We start from the raw sequence: 24,864 nt of genomic DNA on the forward strand, positions 1-24,864 counted from the left end.
AACCACTCTCAGTCACCCTGTTAACTGTGTGCACAATGCCCCACACCGAGCTCGGTGTGCTTTTAATCTGATACTGCAATGAATCATTTAGGGTTACATTAAATTATTAACACATTTTTCTCATTTTACCAGACATAAGGCAATACTTAAAGCACCATAAAGTCACCTCTTATACATTCTTTTCATCCTTAAATTTAATTAAAAGCCAATTAAAATAAAACTGGTATTTCAAAAAAACCTTTATGTAAAAGTTTCCTAAAATGGTAGACTAAATCCCCAAAGTACTTCTAATACGGCTGGCAGATTTCATGGACAAACATCTACATTCTTATATTTAAGCCTTTTTTTAAAATATTTTATTTATTTATTTTTAGGGAGGGAAGGGAGGGAGTGGGAGAGAGAAAGAGAGAGAGAGAGAGAGAGATCAATGTGCGGTTGCTGGGGGTTATGGCCTGCAACCCAGGAATGTACCCTGGCTGGGAATCGAACCTGGGACACTTTGGTTCCCAGCCCGCGCTCAATCCACTGAGCTACATCAGCCAGGGCTATTTAAGCCTTTTTTAAATAAAAAGTATTAACCTTCATGACAACTTATGAGAAGATTTTATCATTATTATCATCTCCACTTCATAGATGGGGAAAATGATGCCCAGAGAGATTAATTTCTTTTTCCTCTCCCTCTCTAACTTGCCACAGTTCATCAAAGAGAACCTAGAGAATTTTGGAAAGGTGTGTGGCACCTTTGCACCTTAAACACAGGCAAAGTACATTCATTTTTCATTTTATTTCATTCTCTTGTGCCAAACATCAAAGCAAGGAACTGCATGAAGTCGCACATACTTCTGCCCATCGACAGAGCACTGAAAGCACCCATAAACCGTCTCCCTTTTCAAGTTTCCCATTCCACAGAGAATGCAAGGTCCTTTTGGAATGTTGTGATTGAGTAAGTTAACTCGGATGTGGGTCCCTTCTTTGAGGGAAATGTCAGTCATGCTGAGAGGTTTGTCATAGTAGTCAGAAAAAAGATCATCTAAGTAAAGTTGTGAACGAGAAATGACATCCATCACTCTTCTATCTAAAGGGACACAAACAGAGAAATGTGTCAGAAGTCAAATAAAAAACCATATAACAACTGCATTTATAATCACATGAATCTAAACAACTAGTCATGAAATAATTTGGCTTTTAAATTTAAATTCCTAATAGGCAGGATTACTAATAGACAATCTTAAGTGTTAAGCCCAGAAGTTAAAAAAAAATGCATTTGAAATACTGTTCAATGGACATACTTCTTTCAAAGAGTATATTTCTCAATCTGTAGAAAAATGCAAATGTTGCTGCTTCTTCCCTTTCAAATCCTCCTTTTGACACTGAAGTGACGCAAAGGTCTACAAAAGAAAAGTAGAAGATGTTATAACTTGAATTCATATTTTGTGGTTGATGTAGTTGTGGTTGGTGAATTCTGGTACCTGCCAGTCATTGCATCTTTTACATTAAATTTTACATTTTTTTAAGAAAAAGGTAATACTCAGATGGTACAAAATTCAAAGAGTACAAAAAGGGGATACAGTGATAAAGAAGTCTCCAGTCTACACTGACCCCAGCCTCAGTTTTCCACCCCAGAGGTAACCAACTATTAACTTTCTTGTGTTTCCAGAAATGCTCCGCATATTTTACAAGTATAAAGGAGTATGTATGTATGTATGTAAAACCCTTTAGGATCAAAAAGTTACAAACTGCACACATTTCTTTCAAATACCTCTTACAGATTATTCGATGTCAGGATATGTAGTGCTATTTCATTCTTAGTATTCTGTTGTGTGGATGCACATTATTTAACCAGTTGCTGATAATAGATCTTAAGGTTATTTACATTCTTCTACTATTACAAACTGAATATCCTTATATCCTTATCATTTCACACATGCAACTATATCTATAGGATACATTTCTAAAAGTGCAAGGCTAAAGTATATGCACACTTTAAATTTGGATGCATATATCAGCTCTATCAGTTCATACTCCTTCTAACTATCAATATAATTGTAAAAACCTGTAGCTAAAGTGTCCTGAATAGCATTTACTTTGCATATTTTATTTTGTTTCTGGACTCCCCCTTCTCTCCTCCCACAGAACTGCAGAAACAAACATAAACAGGTCTAAAACAGTTTAGAAACGACCATGGCTAGAGCACTCATTGCCTGGTCATGTGGTCTGCCCCTGGACTTGAGCTGGCTGGCCTACTAACCTTGAAGGTCTTTGAAGTACAGAAATCTAAAGTGAGCTGCACTGAGGTATTACATAAGGAGACAACGTTAAAGGAAGTATTTGTACTTCTAAAGTTATTTTTAGGGAAAGTTTGGGGGGAAAGCCATGATAGGTAAAATTAAAGTTTTCTTTGGGCCCACTTGTTTGGGTGCTCTGACATCTTCAGACATGATACTATCTATTTACTCCTCTATTTGCCAACATCAAAAAACCATCTATTAGAAGGTCCTGTATTATCTCACCGTGTAGGTCAAGAAATAAATACTTTTGTCAGTGGATTGCATCTTAGCTCTTATCTGTAATTGTAAGTGGGGCAGTAGGAGTCTAGAGCCTTTACCACAGAGCAGGGAAGACGTACTGGGCAAGCAGGGCTGCAGGTATCACCCAACTACTTCACCAAACATAAAATTGACGGTGCTGAGAGCATCATTCTGCTATAAGTAGAGAGAAAGGGTGTGTGTGCGTGTGTGTGTTTCCTATTAACTTCTTAAAAATTTAATTCAGTGTTTCATGTAAGTCATTCACTTACCAAAGGCACCATCCAAGTAAATGAAGAGTTCGAAAACACTGAAAGCTATGGTTGTATGTGCTGGAAAAACAATAGCTTTGTCCCTTCCCTTGGGATTCTGTTCATCCATAAAGTGAAACTATAGTAAAAAAAAATAACATTATTAAGGAGCATAACCTGTAAGGATAGCTTTTTGAAGAAACAATCCCACCAAAAACAAACAAACAAACAAACATAACACTTCTCCAAGTAAAGAATTGTCCTACTCAAACTTTACAGCAAAGGTACAAATGGTCCAATGGGAACTCATGTTCTATGTTCAGGAAATACTACTCATCACTTCCTCACTTACTTTGATAGTGGAGCCAATGATTAGAGCTACCACAACAGTAAAGCTCTAGGGCATAAAAGCCTTTCTCTTTCAACTGCAAACCAACTATACTTAAGTGAGATAGCTTTTTTAGCCTATTCTGTCTACTGTTCCAAAGCCCCCAGAGCTTCCAGCAGCTTTCCCAAGCAACCACTAACAATTAAGTAATTGTTCGAGCCCAAACCGTCCAACGTTAAACAATTTGGTGGGCAGCTAAATGCAGCCTTTATTTTCAAAGACTTGAAAAGATTATCATTGAATCCTACCTTTCTAATAATTTGTTTTAATAAAACCAATCAAGTCATTATTATATGTCATTATTATGTGAATGACAAGGACAAATATAACTGATAATAATTAAACACAAATTACTTTCAACATTTTTTAAAGGGTTTAACATTGAACGAAGTAATTTTACAGACAATATTATTTTAGAAAAATTAATATAAAAATATGAATACAACTTTTAAAATTTAAGTATAAGCTACATCACTTAAAAATAAAATCAACAAATTCACAAAAGTATCTAATTTTTAATTCTTAAAACAGCATTTAAATACAATAGGAGGGATGCCCATTATTTCACAAGGACTGGTGTTTTGTTTGCTTTATATTACACATGTTGAGGATGCAATTTTCTTGAATTTTCACATTCTAAAAACCATTACTGTGCAAAATCCTATATATCATTGCAGCTCTTCAATCTCAACATTTGACAAAATACACAAGTCTCATTAGCAATTGAGTACTTTTCAAAATATTCCCCTTGCCACTCTTCAGTAAAAGAAACCTAGATGAGTGTGGCTTTACCCTCATGGACTCCCCACGAATCCCAGCGTGCACGGACAGGGAGCACTGCCGCGTGGTCCGGATGCTCTCCATGACCACGCACAATACTGCCTTTCTGCTGCTCCTCGACTGCCGTATCAAGCTGTGGTCAAAATTAATTTTTCTAAAATAAACAAGAGAGACATTCACAAGAATCTATACCATCTGGTTACATACGATCCAGTACATTTTTTTGCCAGCATGTTACTCATTCACAGTCTACCTTAACTAAATTTGAGTAAATCAAAGTAGGCTTAATACATGTCAGAAAATAGGCTTGAAAGAAATTTAATAATCTGCCTCTCCTTTCTATTTTCTTAAAATATGCTTATGCCCTGGCTGGTGTAGCTCAGCGGATTGAGCGCGGGCTGCAAACCAAAGTGTCGCAGGTTCGATTCCCAGTCAGGGCACATGCCTGGGTTGCAGGCCACAGCCCCCAGCAACCACACATTGATATCTCTCTCTCTTTCTCCTCCTTCCCTCTCTAAAAATAAATAAACAAAATCTTTAAGACAAAAACAAAAAACATGCTTATTACAGGAGTATGCTGGAGAGACTCTCTTAGCATACTTGTTGTAAGCAGATTCCTGTATTCTTTTAATCTAATAATTTAGCAAATCTGTTCACATTCAAAGCAATTTTGTGGGACAATTAAAAAGTCTGTCTAAACCAAATGGTTTTGGATATCTACTCTTATCCAGAGTTTGGATATATTAGTAATTTGTATTATTTCAAACAAATATATTACAATAGTAAAGTATAACATGAATATTTTAATAATTCTTTATAATTAGTTCACATAATTAAAATATTTGATGAAAACACTAAAGTATATAACAATTATTATACTGACCGTGTAGTAATTTCCTTGAGTAATGTTGAAACTTCTACTTCGTGTTTAGTTACCACACCAAATGAAGCTCTGACTGCAACAGAATCTGATCCAGCAACGTTAATCCCAACGTCATTCACAATATGGTTGCCTCGCCTTCCATAGAGTGAAACATCTGATTCGTCTTCATAATTCAGTAACTGATAAGATGAAATACCTTTTAAAAAAAGAAAATTAGTATTTTTCAAATGTCATAAATTCATCTAAAGTAGATTGCATATAGTAACACATTAATTTACCGTTTAAGACATGATTACCCAAATGTTGAGAAAGGCAATGTTTTAAACCAGGTTTAAAAATAGCAATTCAATTAATTAGAAAACAAGAAGAAATAAATAGCCAGAGTACTTAAAATGAACTCAAATTCAACAGAACTTCTTAAGCATCCAGACCCACTAGGTAGTTGAAAGGAAAACAGGTGTTAAGAAATAATTTTTCAAAATATCAATTTATTTTCTAACCTAGTCTGTAATATATTTCAGTTTGCCAACTGTAAAGTGAATCATAAAAAAATAAATACAAATTACTTTAATCTCACTTGACCATATGAGATAGGTAGGACTAAATAATACCTCCATTTTATAAATAAATGTATTATGTCATATTCTACATTGATTTGGTTAAAACAATTTATAAAATAATTAAAATTAAATTATACAATAATAATCTTATTAAAAGGTTTGAAAATTATTTGATCAATAAAAGATTTCATACTATTGTAAACTTTAGGCACTGTTAATCATAATAATATTACTGCCATAGTAATAAAAGTTGCTTTTATCAATGAAAATGTACAAATATTATGAACATAAACACTCAGATGGGCCAAGTTCAGATTACCAATAATATAGCTAAATGAGGAGTCACTCCCAAACACACATTTAAACTTACCAGCTGAAATTTCTCGGTCTCCTAGAAGAATATCTTTCAGTGTAAAAGGTGTCGAGGTAAATTTACATCTAGGAAACAGAAAGCATCGTTTCTTTTTTACCACCAGACTTAGAGGTTGGTATTTGTCAGCCTCACTAAGGCTTGGAACTGGAACTAATCTCCCTCCATCTCCAACTTGCTTGACAAAGCTCTTGGTAGCAGCAGCAAACATATTAATCCAGTGTCAAAAAGTCATCAACTGCACCCTTCAGATAACAAATCCATATTTTCAAAGAAAACCAGGCACAGAACTAAGGCTTACTTGATTTTAAATATAATTATACATGTTAAAAATACAAAGCATGGTTCCACCAAGTAGTTTACAGTGTACTGTTCACAACACTGCCTCCCCTGGTGTGCTCAGGTGATGAATTATAGATCAAGAGTGTAAAATGATATACTAAGAGTACGTGTAATTTGAAATTGCAGTCTATAGCACTACAATAAACACAGAAAACTAGTCATTTTCAAATACTACCAATGTCCTTAAAGAAGGTCAAGGTTAATAGCAGTTTGCCAGTTCTGAGGGAAACATATAGCTCTGTGTCCCAGAGGGAACAATGCCATTAGGCACTAACATTCTCCCCGGACACCAGCTACAGTATACCTGGTCCAAATGAAATTCCTTCGCACGTCCATCATGCCAACTTCATGATGCCAACATCGTGGAAACAAAAGAGTGTTCTTTTTAATCCTTATATTATACAATTTATTGTTTGAACATCTCATTCATTTTCCTTGTATGATTATAAAACCAAGTGACTAATATAATAAAATCACAGACTTAAAAAAGATTGTGTGCACTAGGGGCGGATGGAAATGGGAGGGAGGTGGGGAGGGCAGGGTGGGTGGGCTAGGATGGGAGTAAAAGATAGAAAATTGTACTTCAACAATTAAAATAAAATTTAAAAAAGACTGTATGCAGATCTTTATAAAATACTAAATGAAAACCAAATTATATGTAAATAACTGTATAAACTCTGACATATGGGTTTCCTACTCTGAAGATGGCACTTGGACATCTCTTTGAATGGAGATCCTGCTGCATTTATTTTTCATCATTATTATCCCAGTTACTCAACCTTTAAAGAGAACTATATAAGGTTTTGGCTTGTTTTAAAGGAGTCTGGTGGCTAAAAATACATGTTAGAAACATATGAGTGCTGAAAATATTGTACTGCCATAGTTATGTAGATGTTAATATACAGAGCCCGTCACAAATAACACCCCTTTTTTATAACAAAATCATAAACCTGTAATTCTGTAGCATAACAGTATCACACTCAAGCACACCATATGACATTTTAGGTGAAATGACAAATTAAAACTATAAATTATTACATCCATATTATTACCCTACAACCACACTCAAACAGGCCTTACTTTCTGCTGGACCCTGTATTTTGAAATAGTAGCTATGTAGTATTCACAAGATACTCATTAAAACAGAACATTAGTGGACAGTAATCAATACACATACATATATGACGGTAGGGGGAGGAAGAAAGAATGGGTTTAATTCAAGCCTCAAATAATACAAATCAATTTGATTAGATTCTGGACACTTTTTTAATATTTGCTTTCAAATATCCAGGGCTTGCAAGGACCCCCAAAGATCAGTTTTTAATAATGTCCCTTCTGCGAATATTATTGTTCAAAGGAATTTTCCAGAACACCGGGAAAGCACATGGAGTCATTTCTGCAAGTGGCTGGCAAACTCCTAGAGAAGCGATTCGGCATCCAATGTCGCTGTCTGAGCCCTGCCAAAGGTGGTGCATCCCACACATCCCAAACGCCATTACAAAGAACACCACAGGTGTGCAGAAACAGTATTTAACTGAAATCCGGTCCACAGAAAAGCCTTCTTTTACACCTAAAGGGCTTTGCTGGGATCTGCAGACCCAGCATTTATCTCGCGACGAAAGCCTATTATAATAGACAATGAAGCCCATGAGGCAACAGAGATGGTGGGGATTGTCTCTGGACGTCCCGCAATGTCCTAAAGGCTGGACTCCGAGGGAAGAGCCCACCGCAGCCATCAGAGACTGATATACCACGTCTCCAGTGTCGGAGCCAACCCCAGGAATGCTCTCTATTTGCATTTGGAATTTTGAAATCTTTTTCTTAAAGCGACGCAGCCCTCATCCTTCCCCCACGCAAAAAAGAAAAAAAAAAAAACACGAAAGGCTGAGCTTCAAGCCCTACAGACTCTGTGAGGTTTGCCACCCGACAAGCCTCCCCGGGCAGGAAACGGGCCCCTTCCAAGGACACAGAACTGTGGCCTTGATGAGGCCGGAGGACTGGATGCACAGAAACCCCAAAACCGCACGGTGGGTAGCGCTTGGGTTGGGAGAGGGGGTGGGATTTGGAGGAAAAGGGGCAGGGCCGGGCGCTGAGGAGATTGGGAGCCGGTGGGCGGGGCCAGGATTGGAGAAGGGCCGGGAACCCGGCCAGCAAGGAGGTGTGGCCGGGAACCCGGACCGGCGTTGCCGCACGGAGGCCCCGCCTCCGCCCCCACCCGTCCCCTTGTCCCCTTTGCAAGAGGGACGCCGGAGGGGAGCATTGAGGGAGGGGGTCGGAGGAAGAGAGGAAGAGAGTTGGGGAGGAAGAGGCGGCGGCTCTGGAACACTTCTCTCAGGGATCGTCGACCCAAAGAGCGAGGACGTTGATTCCCGCCGCTCTTCCTCCCGCCGAGCCCTCCCTTCTCACCATGTCCCAAAGCCGGCATCGGGCCGTGGCCCCGCCGCTGGAGCGCGAGGACAGCGGGACCTTCAGGTCAGCGCACGGGCGGTCGGGCCGCAAGTGGAGGGGGGGCGGAATGCTGGGGAGGCGGGGGCGGACCACCCGGCTCTCCAGCAGCATTGTGGGTAAAGCCCCTTCTGATGCTCGGGCCCCTCACGGCTACGGGCAGTCTGGCTGGCATTCGGCCCCTCCCTCTTGGCAGCGCGCGGGCCGAGGTCTGCGGCCCGGCCCCGCCCCTCTTGCATCCTTCCTTAGCATGTAGAGTGGGTGGAGGTGGTTCGCGGCCTCCCGGGGTTTGGGATTTGTGGGTTAGTCCTGAGAGGCTGCGGCACTTCTGTTCCCCAGCGAATCGGCTCTACCCTCATTCAAGTTACCTCCCTAAAGACGTTCCTCACTCTGCATCCCCCTGCTCTGTGCCCGCCGCAGTGGGGCCGGCAGATGGAGCACCTTGCCAGCTCTGGCAGCCGGAGGGAGCTTTGGCGCCTCTCGCGTCACTGTTGGTGATGGTCAGAACTAGCCTTGGTAGGCTTCTGCTTCCCTCCCCGCTTTGGCATGCAAACCACACCTTTTTCTCTTGGCAGTTTGGGGAAGATGATTACAGCTAAACCAGGGAAAACACCGATTCAGGTATTACACGAATACGGCATGAAGACCAAGAACGTCCCTGTTTATGAATGTGAAAGATCCGATATGCAAATACACGTGCCCACTTTCACCTTCAGAGTAACCGTTGGTGACATAACCTGCACAGGTCTGTATGCACAGTTAACCCCCGACGACCATGCGGGTTGGCGGTCCAGACTTGGTATTGCTTATCAGTTGGACAAGTGCCTTTCTTACTCAAGGCAGTTGTGAGAAGCAGGTTCTTGAAGCACCTCTCATCTCAGGCCATTGGGATTTTACAATTTCATCTGATTCTCTCCCTAATTTTCTCTTTCCCAGATACCAAGAGAAACTCAGAAACATCCTAGGATCCTCCTAGGGTTCTTCTCCCAAGAATTAGGGAGAATCAGGAAAGGTTCTTGGAGCAGCCGTAGCTGGATCAGTAGGTGCTGTCAAGTTTTATAGTTTCATAGTTTATAACAGATGCCAGGGGGCATGACCCTAGAATTTTCTGAGCCTCTCACCTTTCCGTATGGACTCATTTGGCACTTTGGGCTCATTGTACCACATTCGATCCCATAGCCAAGCAAAATGAGGAAGGCAAAAGGCTCAAATACTCTATATTGATTGCATAGCAACTTCTAGTTCCTGACACTGTACAGATGTTTTAATAAGCTCTTATCTCTTCATTTGATACATGGGGAAGTAGGCTCATGGAGATAAGTAACATGCCCAAGATCCAATGGCAATGATGTTTCAGAGCTCAAACTCACATTATTATGGTCTGTGAGTTTGAGCAAATTATAACTGAGGCTGCCCATTTGTAAAGGTGGACACTTTATTTCTTCTGCATCTATTTAATTGCAAACAATTGAATAGTATTGAATATTGAATAGTAAATATTGAAAAAATATTGAATAGTAAATTTAATTTGGAAGAAGTGCAAGAAAAAAATTCAGCAGGAAGGCTGAAGTTCTACCATCTGGTAATCTGAAGGCATCACTTGTGTTCCTGAAAATCTCAAGTCTGCCATTATCATTGAAGCCACTTTAAGACACTTTTAAAGTTTGTCTGTGTGAGGCTGGTGAATTGGAGGTATCATATGAACCATAGAATCAACAATGCATAACTTGCTTTACCTAGTCTATTTTTAAATATTATGTTAAAATTTCAGAAAAAGTGGTCTTTACCCCTTCAATGTGTTATAGACCAGAGATCAACAACCTATGGCAACCATTCTGCCCAGGCCCCATACTCTTCATACACTGCCTTATCTTCCTGTATAAGCCTATCTGCTCCGTAGCTTCAAATACTATCTAAAGGCTGATAATTCTGAAATGTCTCTTTCTTCAACCCAGGTCCAGTTACAGAATCGAGTATCAGCCTGTTTTGTCTGGATATTTCTGGTTGGATGGCCTAAAGACACCTCAGTCTCTCATTGACTCAAACTGAATCCACCTTCACTCTCAAATTCCCCCTGCTTTCCCTACCTCAGTAGAAGCACCACCATCCCCTTTGGTTCATAGTAGAAATTTGGGTCTCATCTCCTTGACTCATTCCCCTCCCTCTGACTCCTGTCCAATCTATCACCAAATCTTCCTAAATATCTTGCATCTGTCTGCTTCTCTCCTCTTCCCATTGCTACTGATTAGGCCACTGTCATCTTCTATTTGGATTATGGCTACAGTCCTGTAGCTGTTCTTTCAGTTTCTAGTCTTGTGTCCATTCTCCACACAACAACCAGAGTGTTCTTTCTGGAATTAAAGTCTGTTCATGTACTTCCACTTGTTAAATCCACCCATTAGTGTCCCCATAGCCCTCTGGGATAAATACAGATTTGCTAACATGACCGAGAATTTTGCTGTTCCAAATGCAATCAACAGCAGCATTGATATCGCCTGGACACTTGCCAGACGTATTGGACCAGAGTCTGCATTTTAACAAAATTCCTGGGTACTTCCTATGCCCATTAGAGTTTGAGAAGCACAAATTTAGGAGTCTGTTCTCTGACTTCTCCTCCTACCCTCCAACTCTAGCCTTTTATCTCAAAATTTCTTCCTTCAAGCTCTTGTGGTACCCAACTATGTGATATACTCTTGAGAACATCAGTGTGCTCTTTACCTTTGAGACTTTGCCTCTTCCCTGCCTAGATTGTTCTTAACCCCTAGCTTTCTTCACATCACTAGCTTTTACTCAATTTTCAAGCCTTCACTTAGGTATCCCTTCCTTCATGAAGCCTTTCTGAATTCTTACTAAGAGTGAGGGAGCTGCCCCTTTTGTGTGCGCCCCTGCAGCCTGTACTTAGGCCTGTCGTCACAGGTACCAATCCAGATTTCAGACACCTCTTTACAGAATAAATTCCACAGTAGGGTCTCTGCTCTTCAAAGGTAGGGACTCCATTTAGTTCTCTACTGTATCTCTAATACCTCTGGTAGTGGATAAATGAGTGTGTGTATCTTCTGACCCTTAAGGGTCACACTTGAAATTTATGCCCTGTCTCCTTTCTTTCCTCCACCAGTGAAATGGACGTAAGTATTCTGATACCACTTTCAAAGGGTTCTCAACACCTAGTTTGAACACAGAAGGAAAAAGATTGAATTTACCATTTACTAGGTGTGATTACTTACTGAAATTAGGCATCAGTGTTAGTGATTAGTCAGGCCTATCCCCTGCCACCCCCTTGGCTACCCAATTGAGGGATACAGATTGTATGGAAGACATATAAGCTCTCCCCTTCTTCCCTATATAATTCTTCCCACACTGAACCCAATAAATAGACGTGACTGTAGCCAGTCAAGAAGTTTAATCCCGTGTAGGACAGGCTGTTAGAATAAAATTGTGCACATTTTGTGTAAGTGGCTCCCATAAAGGAAACTTCTGGCTACAGAAGAATTTCTCTCTGTAAATAGGGGAAGAGTAAAATACTAAGTTGCATTTCTTCAGAAAGTATGACATGGTTTACTTTATTACCATTTTATGTAATAAACTTATAATGTAGACATAATGTAGATTTTTAATTCAGGTATGCATAGAACTTTTAAAGTCATGGGTTTTTAAATGTATTTCATGTGGTGAATATTTTATTATAGCATATTTGTAGTATGTTTTTATTACCTAGTGTGTATATGTAAAACCTGTGGTGACTTTGTTTTGTATTATGAAAACACCTCTGCAAGCCTCACATTTTCACAGTATGTATTTTGTTGTTGTTAACCTTAATTCAGGTGAAGGTACAAGTAAGAAGCTGGCAAAACATAGAGCTGCAGAGGCTGCCATAAACATTTTGAAAGCCAATGCAAGTATTTGGTGAGCTAAATTTCTTTGTATTCTACAGCTCAAAAATATCATGGTTGAGGTAAGATTAAAAGTTTGAACACGCTTGCAAAAGCAGCACAGCAAACAGTTTTTAGTATCTAGCTCTAAAATCTTACTCCTTATGAAAACCTATCACCCATTAAAGACAACCTTATACTTAAGCAATTAAACCTAGCAATTAACACTTAAATGAAGGCTCTCTTGAGCTAGGCTTTTTTTCCCAGATGGGGTGCAATAGTAGAAAACCAGAGGTTTTCTGGCCAATGTCTTAGTGTATCGAGACTGATTATTTCTATGCTGAGGAAAGCAAGGTGTGAGGCGGGAAAAGATCAGCTAAGAGCACTCTTTCAGGAATTCCGATTTGGAAGGAGACAAAAAAATTTCTTTTTATTGTAGAATGTATGCCAAATGCAAGAGGATATTAAATGGGGTATTAATTTGGACATATCTTTCTGAAATAAATTTGTTATCCCTTTAGGTGCTTTTGGAAAGAGTACTGGTCCTAGAGTACCTCCTGTGTCATAAAGTGGTGTTCTTTGGCCTCTAAAGGGTGCCTCCTGGAATCTCGTGCATCTTCAGTTGCTTCTCTGCATGCACTCAGATATATTTGGAGTACAATTTGGCATTTCTGTTCACAGCTGACAGCAGAAGCCCATGGGATTTTAGGATGGGTTTTTTGTTTCCCAGCCATAGCAAAACTTTTAACTTAGGGATGTATTTAGGTTCATATGCAGCGCTGCTCCCTTTTTCTAAGTTCTTGTAACCATTTGGATAGTATGGAACTAACCAGTGTAAGCCTTGGGTTTCATACAATGGTTCTCAGTTCTCTAGGGCCATACAGTACAATTGATCTATGCCAGCTTTTTACATATGCTGAATGGAATGGCAGGTATTGGATCTCCCCCTTGCTAGTGATGGTCATGTATGTGCTTCTTGCCCATGGGCACTCACTTTGTCAGCAAAAAAAGGGATAACACTTTACAGGGTGGGGCAAAAGTAGGTTTACAGTTGTGGGTACACAAAACACAGTTTACTTTTGTATTACTCTTTATTAATTTGTATTGTTTTCCACACGAGAAACTGTAAACCTACTTTTGCCACACCCTGTGTATTTGTGCTACTTGATGGATGACGTGGGAATTATTACTAAGCTGTAATGAGGTCTCAAGTGGACTGATTTAATACACAGACTTTCTCACTTCTCTAGCACAATTATTTGGGTAGCTTAGGCATGCAGCATTGTAAGTAAATGTGTATCTCATCAGCTGGTATAAAGTTTGAAATTCTGGTAGAAAAGAAACTTGAGAGAGTGGCAATAACTGAATCTAATTTGTCATGGAAGAAATGATTCTTCAGTTGCCTAGGTGATAGTAGCCTTAGAATGTAGCCTATTCAGTGTCAGACACCCATTGCCCTAGTAACTAGTGTTTTAAACTACTTAGAAGAAATTGTTCTTTTTTTTTTTTATCACAGTCCTTACATGCTGAAACCAGATTCGTGCAGGCCATCTATTGTATATAGAATGCATGTAAATCTTAGAAGGATTATCCTGGCATAGAACAGGTGATACATCAAACAGATTTTTCTTCCATGGCTATCTAAATGAAAAAAAACTGCATTTATGATTTGTATTATTCACGGGCTAAATTTCCTGACTAATTTTATTAGTCTTTCCTTTTTATGTAGTTGGAACAGTAGCATGCTTTATTTAAATACATTTTATGTATCATCAATTATACACAAAGTACTATCAGGCTTATGAGGTAAGTAATACATGGGCCCTACCATCAAAGATTTTACGATAGGAACGGGAGAGTTACAGTGAAGGGTAGTCAAATTTCATGTGTCTGTAAGAGTGTATGAATGATTCTGAAATAGTTTGCTTAAGAAAGTGTCCGACCAAATGTTATAGTGGCTCAAAGGGGGAAGAAATTATATTCCATTGGGCTAAAAGGGTAGGCTTTTTAGAAGGTGGCATTTGAGATTACCTGGAACAATGGACAGTTCAGATTCTCATGGCAAAAGTGGAGAGAAGGGCATTCCATGTAGAAAGAACAGCAAGAACAAAAGTGTAGTGAGTGAAGTAGAAAGTGCTTTTCATATATTTAATAATTTGGAGGAAATTACTTGGTTTTATAACACTTTAAAAAAATGTTTAGCTTTGCAGTTCCTGACCCCTTAATGCCTGACCCTTCCAAGCAACCAAAGAACCAGCTTAATCCTATTGGGTCATTACAGGTAAGTTGTACAGTTTTCCCACACTTAACATTTTGTCTACTGAACAAAGATGTCATAAACCGATAAAAATCGAAGGCTGAAACAAGTATTAATGTTTTAAAGATAAGATTGTGTAATACTTTCTTTTCCAAGTTATGACCATTACATAGTATAGTGCTGACTTAACACTATTTTCCTACTTATTTAGGTTCTGGATTTTCTTCCATATGCAGTATCTGCCTTTGGTTTGTGGAATTCTCATTTGAGATCAACAGGACCTCAGTGCACATGGCTAGAGTGTTTCATACTTTCAGAATATTTCTTGCCACTCTTGTGATTACCTTTTTCTAATTCTGTTGAGACAAAAGACTTTAAAGAACCCATATTGGGTAACCTAACTCAAGAATAAGGAAGTAGTCTGTTTATTGCTTATTCTACCAATATATACACGTGTGTGTATGCAGCTTCGAATTTGTGCTTGCAGAATATTCTTCTTGCAGGTTATCCATGTGCTCTGTTGCACAGCTCCACTCCCTGTTATCTGGCCAGTCCTTTTGTCTCTTCCCTGCACTATGAGTTATTCTGTAGCTTTTTCCCCTCTTTTCCCAACCTCATTCAAATCTGTTGGCTGTCTCTACTCCTCTTTTGCTTTTGATCAAATACAGTAGTTCACCAGCTATGGTATGGAAGTCTAGCTGGGAGAGGAGAGGCTACAGGAACTGCTGGCATTGAGACTTACAGAGTGCCTCTCTGATGTTTCCAAAGAGGGTGATAGTACCTTGTCTTCCTATTTGAACCCTGTGACATCAGCTCACTGTGGCTTAATGGAAGAACCATTCATAGCAGGAAACTACTTCAGTACAAGCTATAAAATGCAGGAATGTCTATGGTGAATATAAGATCTTCCCTAATTTTTCCATTGCAGAATATCATTATTCCTTTAAACACATAAATAGAAATGGGATCAGAATCATGAAAGAATGTCATTTATGTGATTAAACCATTGCATAGTAAAAATTACTACTAAAGCCTCATCTCAATTTTCTAGGAATTGGCTATTCATCATGGCTGGAGACTTCCTGAATATACCCTTTCCCAGGAGGGAGGACCTGCTCATAAGAGAGAATATACCACAATTTGCAGGCTAGAGTCATTTATGGAAACTGGTACTTAACATCTTTTTACCCTTATACAATTAAAGACATCTGAAGTATTTTCAGATGTTGAAGTATTTTCAGAAATTTCATAGAAATTTCTGTTGTGATAACTTTTCAAATATTTCTGTTGAGAAAAAATTGATACACCCCTGTTCTACTGTCTCTAACTTCTTACGGAAAATTTTAAGTATAAATATTTGACTTAAGAATACTTATACTTCTTAATTTGACATTTTTAAAGATCATGAGTCGATAATGGAAATAAGTAATTAATTCTTTAAACAGTCCTCACTGAAGTACTAGTGACTTAAAAAAAATCTCAGGTGACGTTTCAGCAGCTATTCTAGGAGATAAGGCTAGAAAACTTCTTGTTTACATTTGAAAACAAGATGATTAATAAGATGCTAGATGACAACACATGACAGTGAGATAAAAATAAAGTAGAAATTATTCTTTCAAATTATAGCAACTTCTATGTTGTGAAGGCCATAAACTATGAGGGGGAAAAAGTCACTTAAGTCCTAGGCAGTGCAGCTAGCTCACTTGGTTGGAGCATTGTCCCAGAACCAGGAGGTCTCTGGTGTGGTTCCCAGATGGGCCATATACCTGGTTTACAGGTTCAATCCCTAGTCCATTTGCATATGGGAAGGCAACCAATCAATGCTTCTCTCTTGCAACGATGTTTCTCTCTCTTCATCCCTCCCTCCCTCCCTCTCTCTAAAAGCAATGGAAAAAATGTCCTTGGGTGAGAATTTTTTTAAAAGTTCACTTAATAAAGTACTAGTGAGGATTCCTATTTTAACTTTTTAAATATGTTTCTATCATTTTTAAAGTGACTTGAAAGAGAATTTTACCTTGACTACATGTTAATTTCTACTAATAAGCTGCTTTTTGCCATCGAGAGGTCGAGGTAGTATGGGAACCTCAACTTCTGTTCTTGATACAATCCTTGGTTTGCCAGTTAGCAAATTACTTAATGCCTCTGGGCCTCAATTTTCAAATCTAAGAGATGCATGGAAGGAGGTGGAATATATAGTATCTTTCAAATTCAGTATCTCTGTATTCAAGTTAGAGAAATTCCACCTAATTGTCACTTTATAGGAAATTACAAGCAGGAAATAAACATTGAGAGGAAAAAAGTTGTCATTCAAATATACCTTGATAAATTTGAATATTAGAATTAAAGCAAATATAATTAAAACTAGATGTAAGGAAATGTAACTGTTAAAACAGAAAATGTGACTATTAAAGATAAATTGTTAAAAGAAATGCCTTTAAAAATGTAAGAATTAATAGCTATATGAATCACAGCAAGCAAAGATGTCAGTCAGTAGAAAATAGAGTAGTATGTAAAAATTAGGAGGTTTTCTCTGATTAAATGCAATATACATTTGACCATTCTCTATGGACACATTTCTAAACCTCCCATTTCTTTTTATTTAGGAAAGGGGGCATCAAAAAAACAAGCCAAGAGAAATGCTGCTGAGAAATTTCTTGCTAAATTCAGTAATATTTCTCCAGAGAACCACATTTCTTTAGTGAGTAAAGATCATACAACTATGATGTTGATGTGATTAAGCATCTCTTGCTATGGGAAACTTTCCTAGATTTCTTGTATAGATACTTCAGAGTTGCAGTTTTTGAAAATCTCTTCACTGTTTAGTTACACACTACCTAGTTTAATCTGTTTGCTATATGTGGGCCAGGGTTACAAGGTGACCAGATTAGAGAGCTTTGGAGACACAGTAAAATCGAGAGTACTATGGGATCTAAAGAAAATAGGCCTGCAGAGCTATTTTTGCCTTCAAATTGACAGGGCTTTCCATCCCTTTGTTTATTCATTCATTTAGCCATTCAGCAAACATTTTTAGTGAACTCACACTCTGTGCCAGGCTTTGTGCTGGGTACTAGCATACAGTGAATAAGACAGTTTCTGCTCTTAAGGAGCTTTAGCCTGCTGAAAGAGAGAGGAGGACCCTACAGCCTGGTCCTGACAGAGGCTTCGGTAGGAACACAGGAGAAGGCATCCAATTAAGACGGGGAGGTGGGGGAAAGCTTCCTGGGGAAAATACTTACCATCTGAGTCAAGACCTGTAGGAGGAGAGTAGGGAGAAAGAATTCCAGGGAGAAGAAAGAGCAGGAGTGAAACGTATGTGGTCTGGGAACCTTACGTGAGTTGGTATGGCTGGAGCGCAGGGCTGTAGGGAGTCTCAAACCTTGCAGTGGAAAGGTAAAGAGGGATTAAATCTTGCAGAAACTTCTATGTTAAGGAGATTGAACTTTTTATCCTGAGGGTAGTACAAAGTTAAAGAATTTTAATCTGAAACGACAGGATCTTATTTTACATGAGAAGGGATATCACTTGGCTGTGTTATGAAGAGGTAATGAATATTAGAGACACCTGCTAGAATGCTGTCACAGAAAGCAGATGAGAAATGATGGCCTAAGTGAAAGGAGTGGCAGTAAAAATGGTAGGTCTATCAGTTATTCAGAAAACTAAAGTGAAGGGGGCATGGTGGTTGATTGGTTATGGGGAGCAAGGAAAAAGGAGAAAATAAACATCTTCAGCTTAGCAGCTGGCCGGATGGTGCTACCGTTCTTCATGTGGGGAGCACAGAAAATGAGTGAGATTTGAGGAAGAACAGACAATGAGCTAAATGTAGGATGCAATTAATTTGGAAGACAACCAAGTAGAAAAAATACAAATAGTTAATAGAAGAAAAAAATGTTCAACTTCATTATGCAAGGTAAACAATATACTAATTTCATGTTTTAGATTGACAAAATCTACAGTGTTTGATAAAACCTGATGTTGGTGAAGGTCTGAGAAGAAAAGCACCTTCAACACATTTGATGGGAGGATAAAGTGGTTCAGAAATCAGTTTGGAAGTATTTGTCAAAATTAAAAGCATGCTCATTCTTCGACTCAGCAGTTCTACTTGTAAAAATTAATCTACAGAGAAAGTCATTTAAGTGCAAAGGAGTTTTATTATAACTTTGTTACTAAAAGCAAGAAACCAGAAACAGCCTAAAACCCTTAGTTGAAGGCTGGTAAATATAGTGCATATATGTGCACTGAGATAAGAAGAGTAAATAAGATACAGAAGAGGAAGCTGTCATATTTGTTTAAAAAGATTATGTATATATGCATGTGTGCATGTACTTGAATGTGCATAGGACACATGGGAGGGTAGTGAAGAAATGTTTCAACAGCAAGTACCTCTGGGGAGTGGAACTGATGTCTCTGGGGAAGGGATGGTAAGGAAAAGAGTCTATTTTTCATTAGTTCTTTGTTCTTATTGTATGTTTTTTTAAGCATGTGAATAAACTTATGACTTTTTTAAAAAACGGTTTGTTTAAAGTTTAGTCAGGGAATATAAAATTTATTTAATAACTTCTACAGATTACTCAGTTTTGTATTGTGGCCATCCCTTTGATCTTTTGAAAATTTATCTCTTGTCTGGGTTCATTAATAAATGAGACTTAGGGTCAGTTTCCCTACTTCAGAGAGTAGCTGGTTTTGATTTTTTAAGTGGCGTAGTATAGGAAAACAATCTGAAAACCATATACTAACATGGGAATGTAAAACCTTCTGAACACAGGTAAAAAGGGAAGGTTAAGGGAGAATAAAAAAGGAGAAGGGAAAACATAAGCTCACTTGGGTTCTGAGGTCTAAGTCTGAGAAGAACTTTTTGGCGTCCTGCTGTTCATTCAAATAACTTGTTCATTTCACCTTTTCTACAGTTTCTTCGTTTTCTGCTTCACAGCTTTTGGTTATAATGATTGGTATTTAATATAAGAAATCATAAAGATAGGAAAATTGCTTTATATTTTAATCCATAGATCGCTGTGCTGGTCATGCAGGTTGCAGATTCGTCTATAGTGCTCTCAAATACTGTGTCTTAATGCGACTGTCAGAAAATGTGAACACAAAACATCCGTACTATCCAAGAGTATTTTTAAATATTTCCAGCATGTTATTGCAGGTGCTTCTTTTTTCTTAGCATCATGGTATTTGTTAAGTATGTGCACTTGTTATTGTCTAGTTTAAAAGAAAGTTAACCAAATAGCGTTCATTTAAACATGCTTTATAAACCCTTCTAAGTACTTTTTTTTTTAATTATAGTTGGGAAACCAGTCCCAGTTAAGAGTCTTAATCTTCACCTCTGTTTTTCAGACAAATGTAGTGGGACATTCTTTAGGATGTACTTGGCATTCCTTGAGGAATTCTCCTGGTGAGAAGATAAACCAACTGAAAAGAAGCCTCCTCAGTATTCCAAATACAGATTACATCCAGCTGCTTAGTGAAATTGCCAAGGAACAAGGTTTTAATATAACATATTTGGATATAGGTAAGAGGTTTTGTTTTTTGTCTATCCCAAAATATGTTTCTTTTAAAAATATGTTTGAGAAACAAAAACTTCTATTATAATTGATTTCACTGGTCAGAGATTCTAACTATATATACTTACCACAGCAGTAATATATATCATTGATATGTTCCATTCTTATAAATAATGTTAGCAATAGCTAACATGTCTACAGTTATAATAATAAAAATAATAATAGCTAAGATTTATAGTTTTACTCTGTGTCAGACACTGTTCTAAGGACGTTACATAATAACTGATTGAATCTTCAAACTAACCCTGTGAGGTGGGTCCTGTGTATCAGTGAAGAAAGTAAGCCACAGACAGGTTCAGAAATTTATCTGAGGTCACATAGCGAGTCAGTGGTGGAGCGCACAGGGGAAGAGTAACTGCAGGAACACTGCCTATTAAACTAGCCCTGATGGGAAGGTTGACAGATAAAAAGACTCCCAAGTTTCTAGAAAAAGTAGCAAGTTTGGGGGGACCAGACCTCTGTCCCTGCTCTGTCACTATACGCCAATTCTGGGAGATAAATGGGGGCAAGTTAATTAATAGCTCTATCCCATCCCAGCTATCATCTTCTCTGTTTTCTCTAGCCCTTGATCATTTAGATTGACTAGCTTTCCAGTCTTTCCATATTTGTCTGTTTGGATTTTCTTTTAATTTAATTTATAAAACTAGCTAATGTGCATATACATGCATTTATTGTCTGGATTCCACATCAGTATAATAAAGGAAGAATTTGATATCCCTTTTCCAGCCTCAGTGAACTGTGAGGACCTAGCTTGTCAGAGCTACCAGAACTGGGAAAGTAGGGTGTTCAGGGATTGAAAGAACAACTTATTTTCTCTGCTGCTTTAGGATCAAATGATGGGGTCAAGTGCAATGTCTCAATATATCGAGAATGAGGCCAAACCCGGGAATATAGTATAGACAGATGGTCAGGAAAGGTGGCTGATGGGGCAGGCAGGTTGGGAGCAGCTGCTATACAGGTGTGGTGTTTCCTCATGAGGTGATGAAATGATGAAGATGTTTCATAACTAGATGAGGATGGTGGTGAATGTACTAAATGCCATCAAATAGTTCGCTTTAAAAATGGTTAATTTTATGTTGTGTGAACTTGATCTCAATTAAAACAAGTAAAAGAACCTAACTGTTAGAACTAGAAAGTCTCTTCAGGCATTAAATAATCCCATTGTATCTGGACATTTTCCACTATATTGACTAACTGAAATAACATTTAATAACGACCACTTTAAACAAATTATTTCTCATGTATTTCTACTTCTTCTCTTATTTATCTTTTTTATAAGTTAACTTTTTTAAAAAAGATTTTATTTATTTTTAAAGAGGGGAAGGGAGGGAGAAAAAGAGGGAGAGAAACATCAGTGTGTGGCTGCCTTTCAAGCACCCCCCACTGGGGACCTGGCCTGCAACCCAGGCATGTGCTCTGACTGGGAATTGAACCAACGACTCTTTGGTTCTCAGACCAGCACTCAATCCACTGAGCCACACCAGCCAGGACTTATTTAATGATTATTAGTAAGAATGATTCATCAGTTGAGAACATTTGTTTCCTGGGTTTAGGTATTGTTTTTAAAACACCCCTCGGGGTGTCCAGCCTGCAGTCCAACACATCATCATAAATCTACTTAAAACATTTTGAGATTTTTGTTGTGATTATGTGTCATAATGTATTTAATGTGTGCCCCACCACAGCTCTTCTTCCAGTGTGGCCCAGAGACGCCAAAAGGTTGGACACCCCTGGACCCATGTATAGGATGGAACTGGACTCTTTGCACAGATTATAACCAAAGAACATGAAGGCACAAGGGAGGTCTTGCCCTGAACCATGTATTGCCTAGTTCACATGGGCACTGAAAATAACCCTATACATCATAATGAAAAATACAGTCTCCCTAGTCCTCTCTCCAGTGGTTCTTTTCCCTTTTTAAAAAGTTGCTATGGTTCAGTAATTTTCCAACACTGTCCAACTAGCCACATTAGAATTGACTTAGGAGCTTAAAAAAAAATAATGCAAGAATCTGGCATTTTTAGCCCTCACCCCTGCAATTCTGGTTGGGCAGGCTGGAGCGAGGGCCGGACACCTGTATTCCTGTACAGCTCCCTCTGAGGATCATGAAGCACATCTGCGTTTGAGAACTGCCGCAGCCGAGCAGCTGTGCTTTGTTTTTGGTTTGTACACGAGTAACAAAGATGATGATTAAGTGAAGTAGTCTACCATGTGTGCTTACAGAGAAAAACAATGATAAAAACTATTGTTTATACAAAGGGTCTCCTTTATATGCACTTATTAACCGTCGTGTTTGAATATGTCGTTACAGAAGAACTGAGTGCCAACGGCCAGTATCAGTGTCTCGCCGAACTGTCCACCAGCCCCATCACCGTCTGTCACGGCTCTGGGATCTCCTGCGGCAACGCACAGAGTGATGCCGCTCACAATGCTTTGCAGTATTTAAAGATAATAGCAGAAAGAAAGTAAACTTGGAGCAACTTAGAAAACCCTTCAGTGGCACATAAAAAGTTCCTCTTTCACCCCTTCCCAAGTAAAATGTTTAATGTTTGAGTTTGTTTGTTGTTTCTAAATCTCTTTCATAGATTCCATCGACACTACAGATTTAAGTATCTGCTAGTTGTTATTAAACTCTTTTTAATGGCTTCAACTTTGTATTGGTATATCGTATTTATAAACTTTGTACCATAGGCAGAGTGTAGCACCCATTTGACAATGTCATGTACACAGAAGGAAGAAACTGCATGTGTATTGATGATGATGAAGATGATGAAATAAAACTGCTGACAACAGTCTTTCTTACTGGTGCTTAACCTCTCTGTGCAAGGCTTCAAAAAGGGAGTTCGAAGGAAGCCCCTGAGGGTTAGAGCGCTGAGGGGCAGGCGAGGGGCTCTTGCTGAATGTGGTGGTTAAACATCAGGGGCAGGGCTGCTCTGCTGTGTGTCTGAATCCGTGTGATGAAGAGCTGCTGTTGGGATGGGTTCCTGGCCTTTTATTGAAGGGTTTCTGACTTGCCTGTGCTCTGTTCTTTTTAGCGGTTCTTGTGAGTAGTGCTATAATGTGGCTCTTTTGTTACTTACATATCCCTGGTTTCCTTAGGAAAGTCAAAAATCCTGTGGCCTGAGCAGAAATGGACAAATACATACGTGTGACTCACTTCCATATTTCCTCTAAGCATGTGCTATGTTGTCTTCTTTTGACGTAACCATTCATCAGTGAACTGGTACTGTAGTTGAAAAGGCATTAGTAAAATTACAGAAAAAAACACTTTTCAGTGTACTCAATTCATACTCAATTCAGTTACAAGAAAATATTTCAAACAAAGCAATGAGAGATTAAAAGTTTGGGAAGTAAATGTCATGATTTAATTTTGTGTTTTGACGTGTCAGCCTGTATATAGTAACCCCTCCAGTCTGCCGTCGGTCAGCACCAGCTGATAGCGCAGCCTTTGTGGACAGGTGGCAGCCCCTGCCCTGTTCAGAGCCCGGAGAAGGCCTCAGAGAGGAAGAGTGGTTGAAGTGAGGCAGGAGAGGAAGAAGCTGGGGGAATTCCTGGGCAAGTGGAATGGGGAAACTGATACAAGATTACTAAACAAGGCCAAACAATTTGAACAACTTATGGGCAGCTAGTGAATCACAAGACCTGTCCTTCCCTAACCAAGGACACGAGCAAATGGTTTATACCTCTCCTGCCTGACCAGAGAGCACACAGCTTAAATCGGCCTGGCCTGGGAAATGGAGCCCCAGTTGATGCCATCTGTGCCAGCCAAACTGGAGGAGGATGAACTTGGGAAAGAATGACAACCCAATTAGAGACAGACAGACCCAAGGTAAAAGTAAAACAGTAAAGCAGACCAAAGAACAATCCCAAACCCCTATGTGCTCATTTTGATGCATCAGTATATTAAAGAAACACACCTGGAAAACTGATCAATATTCAGCTGAAACCCTTCCCTGAGATTCTCACCTGCACAAGAAAGAAAAACCGTCAACACAGAGGATACCAGTGCAGGCGCTCTGGAGCACACCCATGCCTTTTCTGGGGCATGAATTTTTTACTTTCTCCTAAACTCTTAAGAGTCCCCAGGAGACTTGGAACAAGGGGAACAGTGGGCAGTGGCAGCTCACCCGGGCTCATCCCCTGAGCCTGTGTCCAAGGCCCCTTTTCTCCCACTCCCCAGGGAGCTGACGGCAGCCCCGCCATGGCTCACTTCTTTCCAATGATGGTTCTAGGGAGCCAAGGCAGAGCACAGCCTAAGCTCTCTCCTGTTGTTTCTTCTACCCCCAGCGCTTCCTTTGTTTCACTGTCCCCAGCCTTAATACACGCCTCTCCAAATCACCTGGACTGCTAGTGGGAAATCTTTTCCTGCACAAAGTCAAGGGCCCACACACTACAGGCCGGCCTGAGGCAGACCTGCTCCTGGCCCGCCCCCATCAGATAACAAGAGCAACTGTGGGTTTTGACAATCTCAAGTGTTAATCCAGCAGGAAATGGGTAACAGATATTTTCCTGTCTGAGGAAACAAAATCATACCTGAAGGGAATCCTTTGACAATAATAAAACTGCGTAATAAAGGAAAATCAGTGCATGAAACTTACAACTCTAAGAGCATTTAACTTAGTTTCATTTT

General features: G+C 39.1%; 2 protein-coding genes across 3 annotated transcripts; one reads left to right on the plus strand and one right to left on the minus strand.

Moving 5' to 3' along the window:
• Positions 1 to 782: 782 nt before the first annotated feature.
• PJVK (pejvakin) lies at positions 783 to 5,968 on the minus strand. The gene is made up of 6 exons (XM_045830389.1): positions 5,758 to 5,968; positions 4,828 to 5,023; positions 3,957 to 4,098; positions 2,798 to 2,915; positions 1,290 to 1,388; positions 783 to 1,075 (listed from the first exon to the last, which is right to left on the minus strand). The coding sequence occupies exons 1-6, from the start codon at positions 5,966 to 5,968 to the stop codon at positions 783 to 785; spliced, it is 1,059 nt and encodes a 352-aa protein (XP_045686345.1).
• Positions 5,969 to 8,262: 2,294 nt separating this feature from the next.
• PRKRA (protein activator of interferon induced protein kinase EIF2AK2) lies at positions 8,263 to 23,029 on the plus strand. 2 transcript variants are annotated; one of them, XM_045860382.1, is made up of 8 exons: positions 8,263 to 8,571; positions 9,120 to 9,289; positions 12,366 to 12,447; positions 14,616 to 14,694; positions 15,722 to 15,839; positions 17,274 to 17,368; positions 20,008 to 20,182; positions 22,546 to 23,029. In XM_045860382.1, exons 1-8 carry the CDS (start codon positions 8,507 to 8,509, stop codon positions 22,701 to 22,703), a joined length of 942 nt encoding a protein of 313 aa, XP_045716338.1. In that variant the 5' UTR covers positions 8,263 to 8,506; the 3' UTR covers positions 22,704 to 23,029. The 2 variants fall into 2 exon arrangements, with proteins under 2 accessions (XP_045716338.1, XP_045716388.1); XM_045860432.1 differs by having other exon boundaries at positions 8,513 to 8,571; positions 9,120 to 9,165.
• The last annotated feature ends 1,835 nt before the right edge of the window (positions 23,030 to 24,864 follow it).

Source organism: Phyllostomus hastatus, unplaced genomic scaffold (genome assembly GCF_019186645.2).
Source record: "Phyllostomus hastatus isolate PE091 unplaced genomic scaffold, TTU_PhHast_1.1 phas_contig_1, whole genome shotgun sequence".
Taxonomy (NCBI): Eukaryota; Metazoa; Chordata; class Mammalia; order Chiroptera; family Phyllostomidae; genus Phyllostomus; species Phyllostomus hastatus.